At 37.0% G+C, this 17165-nt stretch overlaps 1 protein-coding gene and 1 long non-coding RNA gene across 2 annotated transcripts in view; both read left to right on the top strand.

Moving 5' to 3' along the window:
• LOC138311548 (uncharacterized) overlaps window positions 1–17165 on the top strand; it is a 22067-nt gene extending 4902 nt beyond the window's left edge. The window contains exons 2-6 of the mRNA XM_069252858.1: window positions 5223–5257; window positions 12222–12697; window positions 13261–13359; window positions 15967–16227; window positions 16716–17165. Coding sequence (XP_069108959.1) covers window positions 5223–5257; window positions 12222–12697; window positions 13261–13359; window positions 15967–16227; window positions 16716–16747 — 903 coding nt within the window. The 3' untranslated portion in view covers window positions 16748–17165. The remainder of the gene's footprint in view (window positions 1–5222; window positions 5258–12221; window positions 12698–13260; window positions 13360–15966; window positions 16228–16715) is intronic.
• LOC138311545 (uncharacterized) lies at window positions 7092–8794 on the top strand. The gene is made up of 3 exons (XR_011206679.1): window positions 7092–7432; window positions 7660–7732; window positions 7892–8794. It is a non-coding gene; the product is annotated as an uncharacterized lncRNA (long non-coding RNA).

Genomic DNA, 17165 nt, shown 5'->3' with positions numbered 1-17165 from the left:
ATTTAATTAATTGTAAGCAGAGTTTTTCTTTTCTCTGTTGCATGAAACAAAAAGTTACCCAACATATTCAAAATTTTAACATCTTTACTAGAGAATAATTCTATAAACTTATGCACGCTTGGTCTATGATAAAAAATATCTGTTAATGTATTTTTCTCTTAATTCAGAATATGCCGGACAGAGAAGAACAAAATGTACTTCATCTTCGACGTTATTTTTATCACATAATGAACAAGTCCTTTGATTTCTAGGAATATTATTATAACGTCCGGATTCGATATTAAAGGGACAATTCACTAACGCCAATTCTTTTACATAACCAAGAAGCAAAATATGGCATAAATGTATTGTTCTTCATTTCTTATGAAACATATAACATAAGATATTGACGAATTCCACGTCATTGTTTAGTATTTTAATTGATACCGTGGTAATTACAAATCGTTGATCAATACGATTAAGCAGGTACAATATGTACGCTGTACCAATATCCGAGCCAAAGTCACGCACGTTAAACAAATGAACTACATAACCACTGTGGAGGTGATATAATGATTTTTTAGGCAAGACAATTCACCTAATAAGGTAAACACACTTCTATCAGTGCGATTTGAGCTGTTCTAGACAAAAGTAGCATTACTCTACGAGCAAGGGACTGGGTTCGGCATACAACATATTCGACCACAATGTGTAATGGCGGACAGCGAGTGAGTTTGAACATTTCACACGCATTTCACCACCATGGGATTTTCTGACATATCACAGTAAAACCGACTGATCTAATTTCCATTAGAACTGGGGGTTTTCCGATATATATACAAATTTTAATGTTCTCGTAGAATGAATTGTCCCTTTAAGACTATGACATTGCATACGGAATTGGCTTAAAATCTTCTTGAATTTATGATTTACAGGCTTAATTAAATAGAACTGTGTACAAAAATTATCAACAATATGTTTATACAAATAACATTTAGGAGATACATCAAACGCACTATATAATTCTTGAACAAAAACATCATTAATACGTTGGTGGTATATTTGCAAAAAAATGATTTTCATTTATAACACATTGATTTTTCCAAACATATCCAAATCCCAAACTACAAAGTTCGTGCTTAATATGATAGACCCAATTCGTTTTACAATTAGGTTTCAGTAAAACCTTTCTTCTTGCTTGACGGAGGTACACCTGGCTTCAGGAGAGGTTCTTTGTAATTGCAGACTCCGTATATAGCAATCTGATTGAAATACAGATCCCAATAAACCACTACGTTCAATAGAGGATCTGAGAAAATCCAATTAAGGGTCATGATCGGATGACCTTTATACCACGTGTAATTCAGATCAAATGCATTTTCTGCACGTTGTTCTGTCAATTGACAACGCCATTTCGCCCCAACATACAAATACAATTAGCTTTATTATGCTCTTTGGGCGAGATGACTACGTACACGGAAATAATTCTGACAGATTTTCAAACTATTTCGTCCCCTGAAATTCACTGTCAAAATTTTGCCAGCGGCAATTTGATTGGTCATTTACAAAGGTCACCTGGACATGACCCCTAATGGGGTTTTCTCAGATCCTCTTATCTAACGTAATGATAATAAGGATCTGTATTTTAATCAGATTGCGTATATAGAAAGCAGTGGGGAAGACTGACCAAATACGACAAAAGCAAGGGGAAGCAGTATGGTTGAGGGAGTGTTAAGGGCATTAGTAGATTTATTCTGAATGGCGATAAATGTCATGCGATCCCCAACTCTCAGTCAATATAGTATCGATATAGTGGTCATCAAATCTCCATCAATACAGTATCGATATAGTGGTCGCCAACTCTCCGCCAATACAGTATCGATATAGCGGTCACCAACTCTCCGCCAATATAGTATCGATATAGCCGTCACCAACTCTCCACCAATACGGTGTCGATATAGCGGTCACCAACTCTCCACCAATACAGTATCGATATATCGGTCACCAACTGTCCATCAATATAGTATCGATTTAGCCGTCACCAACTCTCCATCAATACAGTATCGATATAGCCGTCACCAACTCTCCATCAATACAGTATCGATATATGAAGCGGTCTCCAAATCTCCACCAATACAGTATCGATATAACGGTCACAAACTCCCCATACAGTATCAATACAGCCGTCACCAACTCTCCACCAATACAGTATCGATTTAGCGGTCTCCAACTCTCCATCAATACAGTATCGATATATCGGTCACCAACTCTCCATCACTACAGTATCGATATAGCCGTTACCAACTCTCCACCAATACAATATCGATATAACGGTCTCCAACTCTCCATCAATATAGAATCTTATAGCGGTCACCAACTCTCCATCAATACAGTATCGATATATGCGGTCTCCAACTCTCCACCAATACAGTATCGATATATCGGTCTCCAACTCTCCACCAATACAGTATCGATTTAGCGGTCTCCAACTCTCCATCAATACAGTATCTTATAGCGGTCACCAACTCTCCATCAATACAGTATCGATATATGAAGCGGTCTCCAACTCTCCACCAATACAGTATCGATATATCGGTCACAAACTCTCCATCAATATAGAATCTTATAGCGGTCACCAACTCTCCATCAATACAGTATCGATATATGAAGCGGTCTCCAACTCTCCACCAATACAGTATCGATATATCGGTCACAAACTCCCCATCAATACAGTATCAATACAGCCGTCACCAACTCTCCACCAATACAGTATCGATTTAGCGATCTCCAACTCTCCACCAATACAGTTTCGATATAGCAGTCAACAACTCTCCACCAATACGGTGTCGATATAGCGGTCACCAACTCTCCACCAATACAGTATCGATATATCGGTCTCCAACTCTCCACCAATACAGTATCGATTTAGCGGTCTCCAACTCTCCACCAATACAGTATCGATTTAGCGGTCTCCAACTCTCCACCAATACAGTATCGATTTAGCGGTTTCCAACTCTCCATCAATATAGTATCGATATAGCGGTCACTAACTCTCCATCAATACAGTATCGATATATCGGTCTCCAACTCTCCACCAATACGGTACCGATATAGCGGTCTTCAACTCTCCATCAATACAGTATCGATATAGCGGCCTCCAACTTTCCATCAATACAGTATCGATATAGCGGTCACCAACTCTCCATCACTACAGTATCGATGTATCGGTCTCCAACTCTCCATCAATACAGTATCGATATAGCGGTCTCCAACTCTCCATCAATACGGTATCAATATATCGGTCACCAACTCTTCACCAATACAGTTTCGATATATCGGTCACCAACTCTACATCAATACAGCATCGATTTAGCGGTCTCCAACTTTCCATCAATACAGTATCGATGTATCGGTCACCAACTCTCCATCAATATAGCATCGATATAGCGGTCACCAACTCTCCATCAATACAGTATCGATATAGCGGTCACCAACTCTCCATCAATACAGTATCGATATAGCGGTCTCCAACTCTCCATCAATACAGCATCGATATAGCGGTCACCAACTCTCCATCAATATAGTATCGATATATCGGTCACCAACTCTCCATCAATATAGTATCGATATAGCGGTCATCAATTCTCCATCAATACAGTATCGATATAGCGGTCACCAACTCTCCATCAAAACAGTATCGATATATCGGTCTCCAACTACCCGACGTCGTTATATTTGATATAGGCCTACATTGTTGCTGGGGATTCAACAACGCCTTCGAGTGAAAACAGGTCAAGTACTACTACTTGTAAGTAAAAAGACTTGTGACTTCTGATTATGTCCTTTAGTTAATTATAATGGAGATGAGTTCCACTTTTATATATTTGCAAAAATGAAACAGTATTAGCTTTGCGAAAATCTTGTATTGCTATAGACCAGTATTACTCTGAAAATCAAAATTTATCAAAATAAAATATATCGTTATTAATTTGTTTGGCTATAAATCTGCGTTCTCTGTCTGCATGGGAATTTGTATTTTTATTGCTCTTCCTCCTTTTTATGGCCTCTTGTAGCACATGTATGTGACTTTTGTGAATTAAGAATTTTCGGAATTGTTGAGGTTGGTTTTCTTCTATAATACAATATTATAATGACCTTTAACTAACTGCTAATCAATGTGTACATATAACTATTCACGATGTACAAATGTGTATGAAACGTATATATGACAATAAAAAATACTGTATATAAATAAAAGGAATTATATTGACGCCATAAATGTTTTTATTCTAATGTATACATAGTATATTTAATTGGAATTCTTTAACCGGGTCAACAAATATAGTACATATAACATGTAAGTATACAACAGTTTATCATATACTTAAGTATATGTTTTTAAATCAGTTCCTTCCAGTTTCAAACATGAATTTGAAATTATGAAACAGTAGCATAGGGATTTATATGTAAATAACATTAACTTTTCGGCTTACCAGAATCAGACACACATATTAGGTGTACATTGTATATTTCTGACAGAAGTAGACATGTGTTAAATATTATGGAGCACTGACGGTGTGGAAGGGAAGTAACTCTGATAAATCAGAATGGGAATTAATGAATATTACCGATAACGAATTGAGTGAATGAAAACAAATAATAAATAAATATAAAAAAAAAATAAAGAAAAATAACACGCATTTCTTCACACGGCAGTGATTTAACGTTTCCGGATTTCATCTTATGACTCCTGAATTTAGAATCGCCCCGGCCTGACCCACGTGATTACTGGAAAACAAAAATGAACACGGGAGGCGGGTAAGTTTGCATTGTAGCATCACATTATAAGTTTCGCTGGTTATTTCGAGTAACATTGACTATAGAATAATTCTATATGTTTATATTCAGTCATTGATCGTCATTAAATAATGATTTCCTTTTGTAAAATCTTCATCGACGCATTCGAAATTTCGAATGATTTCCCGACATTACTTTGCCACTAGGTAAATTTGATCACAGGAGTTTGACGTTCTGTCAATAATATATAGTAAAAATATATATAAAAATACCCCTATATACTATATATATAGTATATAGGGGTATTTTTATATATATTTTTACTATATATTATTGACAGAACATAATAGTATATAGGGGTATTTTTATATATATTTTTTACTATATATTATTGACAGAACGTCAAACTCCTGTGATTTGATTCATAATCCATTGTTTTGTTGTAGATTCGCATTCAAGGGCTTTGGAACCCCCGCGACAAGTAAGTTATATGTATGATGTTCATTTGGGTTGTAAGCAACACCTGTTAAATGTAAAGCTAAATTACCAGTGTCGATAAAATACAGTCCACCATTTTGGATTTTGGATTTAAGGGATTCCCCCTATCTAAAAATAGATTTATACTACTGCAGAACGTCAAGCTCTTGTGTTAAATCTATATATATATAATATATAGAAATATTTACTTGTTGAGTGATGTCAGACATCTTATACCTTATGTTTTCATTGAAATGAAACAAGTTGTTAAGGTAGAGTTGGGTAGGTAATTTTGCACACTTTTGGCATTGATTTAACGTAGACCGTCCATTCTGTGACGTCATACCTTTGTAACGTCGCTATCCGGATCCCGGCAAACATATTTTATTTCTCCGTACTCATCTATTACAACTCGCTTCTGAAATCGGCATTCGAGCAATAGTGTAATACACATAGATTTATGGGGACCCAAAATGAAAAACTTCACGTCAGTAGTAACAAATGAATGACCGTTATAATTATAATTGTATACCTATCTTTTTGCAGAATAGAAATAAATTTACATAGTATATGGATGCTGAAGGAAGTTACTGGTGTATTGAATGGAAACATTTGAGTTTCGAGCTTCAATAGGCACTCTTCATAAGATACCGGTTAGGGCCGGGACGATACACCGATGCATCGGTGAATCGCGGTACACTTTAACACGATACAAGAATCGGTCCAATGAATGTAAACATTTGGACAGCCAGTTTATAAAAATAATGGCGTTAAAAAGATCGATAAAACAAAGACAGTATGTAAAGCATGTAAAGCAGTTCTTAAGTACACTGGAAACACAACCAATATGTCAAAACATATTGCGAGGCATCATCCGAACATGCTGTCAAATACGTTGTCAAATCCGCCACCAAATAAAAGTACTACCACTACGAGTATAAAAACGGAGCCAGGTACCTCAGGTTGTGGGCAGCTTAAGCTTACCGACGTAAATAAAGCAAAATATGCATTTAATTCACCAAGAGCCAAGGCAATTACAAGGAAAGTTGGGTTATTTTTAGCCAAAGATTTAAGGCCCCTGTTGTTGACAATAAGTTTTTCTGTGAAATGGTCAAAGAATGTGATGGTAGGTACAAATTACCTTCAAGAAAACATTTCTCAGAAAAAGTAATACCTGAACTTTATTTATAAGCTAGAGATAATGTGTTAAAAGAGATGAAACAGGCAGTATCTGTTGCATTGACCACAGATTCTTGGACGTCTAGAGCATGTCAGAGTTATGTTACCATAACAGCACACTTTGTCCCAGATAACTGGGAGATTAAAAATTTTGTTCTTCAAACCAGATTACTGGATGTGTCGCATACCGGTGTAAACATTGGAGAAGTTTTGAAAGAAGCTGTCGTTGAATGGGGATTAGACAGGCATAACACCAGGAAAATTTCTTTAACCACTGATAATGTCTCCAACATGGATATACATGTAGCAGCCCACACTGCTGACCTATCACTGCACATTAATTATTGGATGTTTCGCCCACACGATAAATTAAGCTTGTCAGCAAGGTTTGAAAAGTAAATTCAATGAGTAGACTGATGGGTAGGATTTGAAAAATAGTAAGCTTTTTCCACAGATCTACTACTGCCAAAGCTGCCTTAAAAAGAAATCAGAAACTTCTAGCTATATCAGAGCACAAACTGATCCAGGATGTACAGACTAGATGGAACTGCAGCTTTGAAATGATTGAGAGATTTTCTTGAGCAACAAGCCCCCATCATGGCAACACTGACCGCTCCTGAAATTAGAAAAAATGTGAAGGATGTTATTACTCTAGAAAATGTCATGAAAGTGCTTGAGCCTCTGGAAATGGTGACTACTGTCATGTGCTCAGAGAAAGCCCCTACAGTAACAGTGTCTTTGATCTATCCTATGAGAGCTATTCTTCTAGACAGCATTAATGAAAATGCTCAGGACTCTGGTCTTATCAAGGAAGTGATGTCAGCCATTAAGTATGATTTGAAGAAGAGATATAGTAGTGATGAAATGAAGGAATTCTTGTTGATTGCTGCAGCAACAGATCCACGGTTTAAATCCCTCCCTCGCCTAAACACAGAAGAACGAGAGGCTGTATATTACAATCTGGAGTTAAAAGTCATCTCGACTGACCTGGACACTGCAGGTACTTTACATATTTACAAAAACATTCAATATTGATCATCTAATTTCATGTTTTTATCAGAAGTGTAAATATAATTTGGTCTGTAAAAAGATTAAAGATGAACATAAATTGAACATTTTATATTTGTATTTTATGATAGTAAACATAATTATATCTTGCAGATGTCATTTCCTAAAAGCTTGAAATAAATTCAATTGATCAGCATATGGTATATTTATATTTTACAGAAAAAGACTGAACCAGATCTAGAGCAACCAAACTTACCACAGCTATCTGTCCCTGATCAAATTGAAGTAAATGGTATGTTATTGCTAGATAATCTTTTGTAATTGTCAATATTCTGTAATTTCGAAATTGTCAATTTTAACTTTAAATATTTACAAAAAGAAAACAAAAACAAAACAAAACCAATATGATGTGTTAGGCCTATTTATTAAAAATTTAACATATTTCTTCCAGAAGAAGATGAGGATTTACCATGTCAACCAAAGATGTTGAAGAAATCAGCTTTAGAAGAGTTACTTGGAGATGTCTATGTGGTTTCGTCAACTCCTGGAAAATCATTGGACGAACGTATAAAACAGGAAATTGAACTGTACAAAAAGGAAAGTTCTCCTCAGTTGTCAGAATGCCCTCTCTCCTGGTGGCAAGAACATTGTTTTAACTTCCCTCTACTTGCTAAAGTAGCTAAACAAATGCTTGGCATTCAGCTACTTCCGTCCCTAGTGAGCGTGTATTTAGCACTGCCGGTGACATAGTAACCGCTACTAGAAGTGCTCTTTGTCCCGAAACGGTGGATAGACTGATTTTCCTGAAGAAGAATCTTTAGAATATAGAACTCTTTCTGTTCAAAATAGTTGGTGTTAAAAAAATCAATAAAAATTGATTCCAGAAGTGGTTTTCACTGGTTTATTGCTTTGACAATACCATAAATAAATAGAGTATCGTGATACGTATTGGATCGTAGGTGAGATATCGTGAGACATATCGGATCGTGCAATCACTGTATCATCCCCGGTATACTTATATTCGTCCGGAAACGGGCAAACAAAATACAGAAATAAAATTTATGGAAATTATTTTCATTTTATTTTGTGTTAAAATCTTAACTTATAATTTGAAAGATGCTATAATGGAAAATAATTCATTTTAATACAGTATCACACAGAGCAAATTATTTGTCTCAGAAAAAGCTGATATATTTCCTACTGAATTAGATTCTTTTTAAAAGTTTGAGGTCAGGTCTACATATACATGTAGCTTTCAAACTGGTTTGTTATAGTTTATATATAAAGTAAATGAAATCATCAAGATATGTAATTATTGTGTTATCTGGTATGCTCCAATGATTTTATAAAATGTTGACAACTAACAAGGGTGAATGAAAAACATTAAACATTGAAAAGTGCTATGGATTCGCCTATTTTTAGCCCACCATCATCAGATGGTGGGCTATTCAAATCGCTTTTTGTCCGTGGTCCGTCCGTCCTTCCGTCCGTCCTTCCGTCCGTCCGTCCGTTAACAATTCTTGTTATCGCTATTTCTCAGAAAGCACTGAAGGGATCTTTCTCAAATTTCATATGTAGGTTCCCCTAGGGCCCTAGTTGTGCATATTGCATTTTGGGACCAATCGGTTAACAAGATGGCCGCCAGGCAGCCATCTTGGATTTTGATACTTAAAGTTTGTTATCGCTATTTCTCAGAAAGTACTGAAGAGATCTTTCTCAAATTTCATATGTAGGTTCCCCTAGGGCCCTAGTTGTGCATATTGCATTTTGGGACCAATCGGTAAACAAGATGGCCGCCAGGCAGCCATCTTGGATTTTGATACTTAAAGTTTGTTATCGCTATTTCTCAGAAAGTACTGAAGGGATCTTTCTCAAATTTCATATGTAGGTTCCCCTAGGGCCCTAGTTGTGCATATTGCATTTTGGGACCAATCGGTTAACAAGATGGCCGCCAGGCAGCCATCTTGGATTTTAATACTTAAAGTTTGTTATCGCTATTTCTCAGAAAGTACTAAAGGGATCTTTCTCAAATTTCATATGTAGGTTCCCCTAGGGCCCTAGTTGTGCATATTGCATTTTGGGACCAATCGGTTTAACAAGATGGCCGCCAGGCAGCCATCTTGGATTTTAATACTTAAAGTTTGTTATCGCTATTTCTCAGAAAGTACTGAAGGGATCTTTCTCAAATTTCATATGTAGGTTCCCCTAGGGCCCTAGTTGTGCATAATGCGTTTTTGGATCGATCGGTCAACAAAATGGCCACCAGGCAGCCATCTTGGATTTTGATAGTTAAAGATTAATATCGCTATTTCTCACAAAGTACTGAAGGGATCTTTCTCATATTTCATATGTAGGTTTCCCTAGGGCTCTTGTTGTGCATAATGCGTTTTTGGATCGATCGGTCAACAAAATGGCCGCCAGGCTGCCATCTTGGAATTTGATAGTTAAAGTTTGTTATCGCTATTTCTCAGAAAGTACTGAAGGGATCTTTCTCAAATTTCATATGTAGGTTCCCCTAGGGCTCTAGTTGTGCATAATGCGTTTTTGGATCGATCGGTCAACAAAATGGCCGCCAGGCTGCCATCTTGGAATTTGATAGTTAAAGTTTGTTATCACTATTTCTCAGAAAGTATTGAATGAATCTGTCTCAAATTTCATATATAGGTTCCTCTATGGCCCTAGTTGTGCATATTTCGATTTGGGACCGATCGATTTACAATATGGCCGCCAAGGAGCCATCTTGGATTTTGATAGTTGAAGTTTGTTACTGCTATTTCTCAGAAAGTACTGAAGCGATCTGTCTCAAATTTTATATGTAGTATGTTTGCAAAAGTTTGAAAAGCAGAGAAAAGATCCCTCTTTCCATTGTCAGACATAGATCATTCTTTGGTGGGCGCCAAGATCCCTCTGGGATCTCTTGTTTAACATTTTCAGGCCAAAATTTAAGGGGTATTAGGAAGCAAATCGGTCATATTTTGTTAAATAATGCGGTGAGGTATACTTTTTATTAGCTTTTCTTATTGCAAATAAGCCAATCTTCATGGAAATTCTAAAAAATCAATTTTTCTTGAGATCATTTTTTCAGAAAAAAAGAAAACATGACTAATATCACTAAAATTTGGTCCGGATTTAATTTTAAATAACGATATTTTGTTTTATTGTGGAAAAAACCAGCTTATTGGATATAGTTATGAATTCTATATCACCTACTGAAGGTATGAACATGTTACAGGCATATCATTAGCTCACCTGCCCGAAGGGCAAGTGAGCTTATGCTATGGTGCAGCGCCCGTCGTCCGTACGGCCGTCCGTCTGTCCGGCGTCAACTTTTCCATTTAAACAACTTCTTCTCCAAAACTAGGAGACCTAGAGTCCTGAAATTCGACTTATAGCATGCTGGGATAAAGAGCTACCAAGTTTGTTCAAATGAATGACCTTGACCTTCATTCAAGGTCACAGGGGTCAAATAGGTGAAAATCTTTAACAAACTTCTTCTATATAACCAAGAGGCCTAGAGACCTGAAATAAGACCTGTGCCATGCTGGGATGAAGGGCTACCAAGTTTGTTCAAATGAATGACCTTGACCTTCATTCAAGGTCACAGGGGTCAAATAGGCTGAAATATCTTGTTAAGACTTCCGTTTCATAACCAAGAGGCCTAGAGACCCGATACTTGGCATGTAACATGCTGGGATGAGGGACTACGAAGTTTGTCCAAATGAATGACCTTGACCTTCATTCAAGGTCACAGGGATCAAATAGGTTAAAATCTTTAAACGACTTCTTTTTAATAACCAAGAGGCCTAGGAACCTGATATTAGGCCTGTGACATACTGGGATAGAGGGCTACCAAGTTTTTTCAAATGAATGACCTTGACCTTCAAAAAGGCTAAAATCTTTAAACAACTTCTTATTCATAACAAAAGAGCCTAGGGACCTGATATTGGGCCTGTGGCATGCTGGAATAAAGGGCTACCAAGTTTGTTCAAATGAATGACATTGACCTTCATTCAAGGTCACAGGGGTTAAAAAGGCTTAAATCTTTAAATGACTTCGACTTAATAACCAAACAGCCTAGGGACCTGATATTAGGCCTGTGGCAATGCTTGGATCAAGGGCTACCAAGTTTGTTCAAATGAATGACCTTGACCTTCATTCAAGGTCACAGGGGTCAAATAGGCTAAAATATTAACAAATTATTCTTAATAACCAAGAGGCCAAGGGACCATATATTAGGCCTGTTACATGCTGGGATGAAAGGCTATCAAGTTTGTTCAAATGAATGACCTTGACCTTTATTAAAGGTCACAGGGGTCAAATAGGCTAAAATCTTTGAACGACTTCTTCTTAATATGTGCTTGGACATGATATAAATTCTTATTCGCTCTCCTATTTGTTAAGTATGAGCCATGTATGATTACCAGATAGCAGTTGAGCGATTCGGACCCATTTGGCCCTTGTTTTATATCAAGTGGTTTAATTACTTTCTTTAAATTTCTTTACTGAGATTGGCTGTATCATTTCAATTTTGTTTTTCAAAACAAACTTATCCTGAAAAGTTTAGCTAAATATGACAAAATCACATTGAAAGGCCTCCTTTAGTCACAACATAAACAACAACAACAGTGATAATCTTTCTGAAATTTAGACAATACTCACGAAAAATTGTCAGGTGTGCGAAATTACATACTGTGCAAAATTACGTACCCTCACTCTTAAGATTATTTTAATGTTGTTGAGTGATGTCTGACATCTTATACCTTATGCTTTCATGTTTACAGATGCTCCTGCAGCTACAGCGGCCACACCAGCAGCTGGAGGAACTGCCACCGCTGCAACAGGAGGCTTCAACTTTGGTGGAACAAATTCTACTCCATCCCTTGGGGGCCTTGCTGGAGCAGCAGCGCGTCTCCCCTTGCAGGGTTCAATACACCCGCCTCTACCAAACCCCCTAGTCTCCTGACTCAAACTTTAGGGACAGCTAAAACTACTGCTGGCGGCGGCTTTTCCTTTGGAGGTGCAGCGACTCCGGCAGCCACTAGTACTGCTGCCCCTTCTCTTCTTGGGACCCCAGCTACAGGTGGATTGTTAGGATCTGGGACGTCTGGTGGACTAGGGACAGGGACACTTGGTGCCACGCCTGGGACGACATTGGGGTCTGGTGGTGGTAATCTGTTTGGATCAGCATCCGCAGCAAAGCCACAAGCCACCACTGGTTTTAGTTTAGGTGCCACCACCACAACAGCAGGTGCCACAGGTGAGTGTTTATTAAATCATATACAGTTTGTCCTATATTTCTGTGATCATGCCAGGCCAATTTTGTTTTTGTTTGGTTAAGATGACAATTTTATATAATATAAACTTTACTTATTTTATATTGGTTGCGAAACAAGTTATACAACTTATACAAATAACTTTCGAAGGCCCGGATGAAAGGTAAAGGTGAAAGGCAATTGGCTTAACCACCACACCACCCTATCACCCTGAATCCCCAATGACGATTTTGTTTAAAGTATTATTTAGTTATGTCCTTTTCTATTATTGAAATAAAGTTTTAATACTGAATTGACTGATGTTTTGACATTGTGTCGCATATGATGAGGGTACCTGTTTTACCTTAGACTATAAGGATACCTTACCGGTTTTGCCTTTGAATTGATGATGAGGGTACCTGCAGCTGTCATGTTTCACCTTTGGCGATGAGAGTACATGTACTTATTATGATTTGCTTGATGTGATCAGGGTAATGGTACCTGTTTTGCCTGAAGCCATGAGGTAATGAATTTAGATCTTACAGTATGATTTCTTTTCTTTTGTCAGGTCTTACATTGCCTGGATTAGGAGGAATCAAACCCAGCACTACAACAGCTGCTGCAGCTCCCACTGGCTTCAACTTTGGTGCCAAAACCACAGCGGCAGGTAATTCGTGGGATCTATCACAGATCAACTTAGAGGCTGTTATATGTATTAACATTTTATCTTATATCATGCTTGTGTCGCGATCAAATAGTTTTACTTGAGCTGTATGGGGTGTTGAACATTATTTGAAATAGTACAATTATCAGTTAATTTTGGATGACTTAACGAAGAGAAGGAAAAATATATAAAATCAATCTTGATTCCTTCAGCGATGATATAGGGAAAAAAAATAAAAGGTTTGTTTAGGGCCCTCCGGTCCTACCTAGAGTTTACCCCGACCCTAAACTTTTAATCAATAAAAATTGAAAATCTTGTGATGCATCTTTTTAGTTTGCATCTGTGGCGAAGTTCCTCAACTTTTGGGACTTTTTGCAATCAAATGCACCCGAAAAATGGCGGCCAACCAGACACGACAATTGAATTATGAATGCATGGCAATCACCAATTAATTAACACCTCATGCACAATATTCTAGGTCCTGTTAGTGGGTAACTTTGGCATGTGGCCCACTGTGTTAGCGTGTTATGTCAGTATTGCGGTGCCGGTGAGTGACAGCGCTAAGTGTTTAGGTTTTGTCTGGGTTATAAATATCGCTTGTAAATTAAATATTTTGTTTCAATCCAAACTTAGTGTACATGTTTTAGTCTATAGACTTGTAAAATTTACAAGAATAATCTACAAGCATATGTTTTGTTAAATACATTCTGCATATTTCAATCGGATTATGAATGCATGGCAATCACCAATTAATTAACACCTCATGCACAATATTCTAGGTCCTGTTAGTGGGTAACTTTGGCATGTGGCCCACTGTGTTAGCGTGTTATGTCAGTATTGCGGTGCCGGTGAGTGACAGCGCTAAGTGTTTAGGTTTTGTCTGGGTTATAAATATCGCTTGTAAATTAAATATTTTTGTTTCAATCCAAACTTAGTGTACATGTTTTAGTCTATAGACTTGTAAAATTTACGCAAGAATAATCTACAAGCATATGTTTTGTTAAATACATTCTGCATATTTCAATCGGATTATGAATGCATGGCAATCACCAATTAATTAACACCTCATGCACAATATTCTAGGTCCTGTTAGTGGGTAACTTTGGCATGTGGCCCACTGTGTTAGCGTGTTATGTCAGTATTGCGGTGCCGGTGAGTGACAGCGCTAAGTGTTTAGGTTTTGTCTGGGTTATAAATATCGCTTGTAAATTAAATATTTTGTTTCAATCCAAACTTAGTGTACATGTTTTAGTCTATAGACTTGTAAAATTTACAAGAATACTCTACAAGCATAACATATGAAAATGAAAAAGGCAAGTTTTTCCATTATTAAAGATGCCAAATTGACACAAGAAAAAAAAGAAAAATTAGAAGACAATTATTGTAAAGGACAAAGAGACAATGTATAGCAGCATGTTAAAGTATGGTGAACAATATAAACTTACTTTTAAATGCACATTTGACAATATCTTCCAAATACATTAAAGTGAATAGTCGGGCAAAAAAACCCAGTCTAAATGCCTTCATTGGCCTTCCAAAAAGTCTCACATATTAACACGACGGTCAAGTTCTGCTTACGTTTCCCAGTTCTGACCATTGAAATAAAGAGAAGTTGAAAGCATTGAAAGCGAGGCTGCGTGGAAATGTGACCACAGACATAGTCAGCCGGGAGGACGTTTTAGGATTCATACTTTAAATTAATTTCTTCGTACGCAGACAGACTTTGACGAGAGATTTTATTTTTCTATTTCATAAGAAATTATACTGGATACATTCACACCATTTTTACTGACTTTAGTTATCCTTGCCCGACTGATCACTTTAAATCTGTTACATGAAAATTATATAAAATATTTAAAAAAAAGTCTGACCTACCTACCCCATTTTTTTAGCCTAATGTGACCCTGAACAAACATAATTTTTAGCCTAATGTGACCCTAAACAAACATATTTTTTTGGCCTAATGTGAACCTAAACAAACATAATTTTTGGCCTAATGTGACCCTAAACAAACAATTTTTTTGGCCTAATGTGACCCTGAACAAACATATTTTTTTGGCCTAATGTGACTCTAAACAAACATATTATTTTGGCCTAATGTGACCCTAAACAAACATATTTTTTGGCCTAATGTGACCCTAAACAAACATATTTTTTTGGCCTAATGTGAACCTAAACAAACATAATTTTTTTGGTTTGATGTGACCCTAAACAAACATATTTTTTTGCCTAATGTGACCCTAAACAAACATAATTTTTGGCCTAATGTGGTCCTAAACAAACATATTTTATAGGCCTAATTTGACCCTAAACAAACATATTTTTTGCCTAATGTGACCCTAAACAAACATAATTTTTGGCCTAATGTGACCCTAAACAAACATATTTTTTTGGCCTAATGTGACCCTAAACAAACATATTTTTTTGGCCTAATGTGACCCTAAAACAAACATATTTTTTGGCCTTATTATCTCATTCACCCTAATGAACTCTTTCAGGCTTTTATACATGAAGTGTACCTTCTTAATCCCATTTTTCTTTAGCAAAAGTTCTTCACACCTTTGCATTAGCTAAGCTTACAGGTTGACTGAAATAACATTTCCATTACAGGCACAACAGCTGGTACAACTGCAGGATTTGGTGGGCTTGGTGGTGTGGGTCTAGGTGGAAAGACCACAACTGGCCTAGGGGGAGCCACAACTGGCCTAGGGGGAGCCACAACTGGCCTAGGGGGAGCCACAACTGGCCTAGGGGGAATTGGTGCGACAGGTGTTGGAGGTACAGGGACTAGTGTTTTCAGCAACATCCCAACCAAACCACAGACTTCAGGTCTCGGAGGAGTGGACCCCAAAACTTCACAAGCTGCTACAGGTAAAGTCTTATCAAAATATGTGCAGTGGAATCATGCCTTATCAGCCAAGAGTAGTAACTTCCCTGAGCTGTTGGTACCATCTTGGTCAATAGTTGAACTGTCAAGAGGTTTTTTTTCAGTCTCTAAAGAAAATGGTCACTATGGAATGACATTAGACTCATATAGAGCCTCAAATTACACACAGTGAATTAAAAAAGGCATACTGATACCACAGTTAGCAATGTGAAGAGTTCTTTTGAAATTCATTTGACTTCTTGAGGACATTAGTTAAGATTTTGAATGTCTGTTAACCAGCTCACCGTCATTTTCTTTCGATCTATAGGGTAATTCACATTGTGAGAATTGTTATCAAAGATAGTTGTATTCTTAGTTAAAACTAAATTTCTTGGATGTAAATCAGGTTTTTGTGCTGATAGACAATATGGAAGAAGAACGGTGATATCTTGCTGTTCTATGGTGGAATGATATCTTATATCTTTTGTTACAGGTGACACTGCAGCAGATGCAAAACCAGGGTAAGATCTTGCACATAAAACTCCTCTCGCTTTAGACATTAATCTAGTTATTTATCATTTAACAAAACCAATTTAAATATAAATTTTCACATAAGTTACAAAGGTAAAAAAACTTCAGTTTTGACTTAGGTTTGACTTTTGTTTTGAGAAGTCTAAATATAAACATTCTGTGTCGTGTTTGAGGTTTAAAAGTAGACCACACTGTGTCCCCAGTCTTCACACTGGAATATTTACCACTGTACAGTATCTATATATATGTTGCTACTAAACCCGATGTATGATATTGTCCATTAATAACATTGGCAAATAGGCTCTGGTGTGCTTATACCACAATCAGAGTTCAAGGGGTCAAGAAATGACTGGGTGGATTTTATGTCAGTACGATAGTTCACTAAAAAATATAAAATATTTTGAAAATGGAT

This window comes from Argopecten irradians, unplaced genomic scaffold (assembly GCF_041381155.1).
Source record: "Argopecten irradians isolate NY unplaced genomic scaffold, Ai_NY scaffold_0045, whole genome shotgun sequence".
Classification (NCBI taxonomy): Eukaryota; Metazoa; Mollusca; class Bivalvia; order Pectinida; family Pectinidae; genus Argopecten; species Argopecten irradians.
This window is presented reverse-complemented; position numbering and strand designations above follow the sequence as displayed.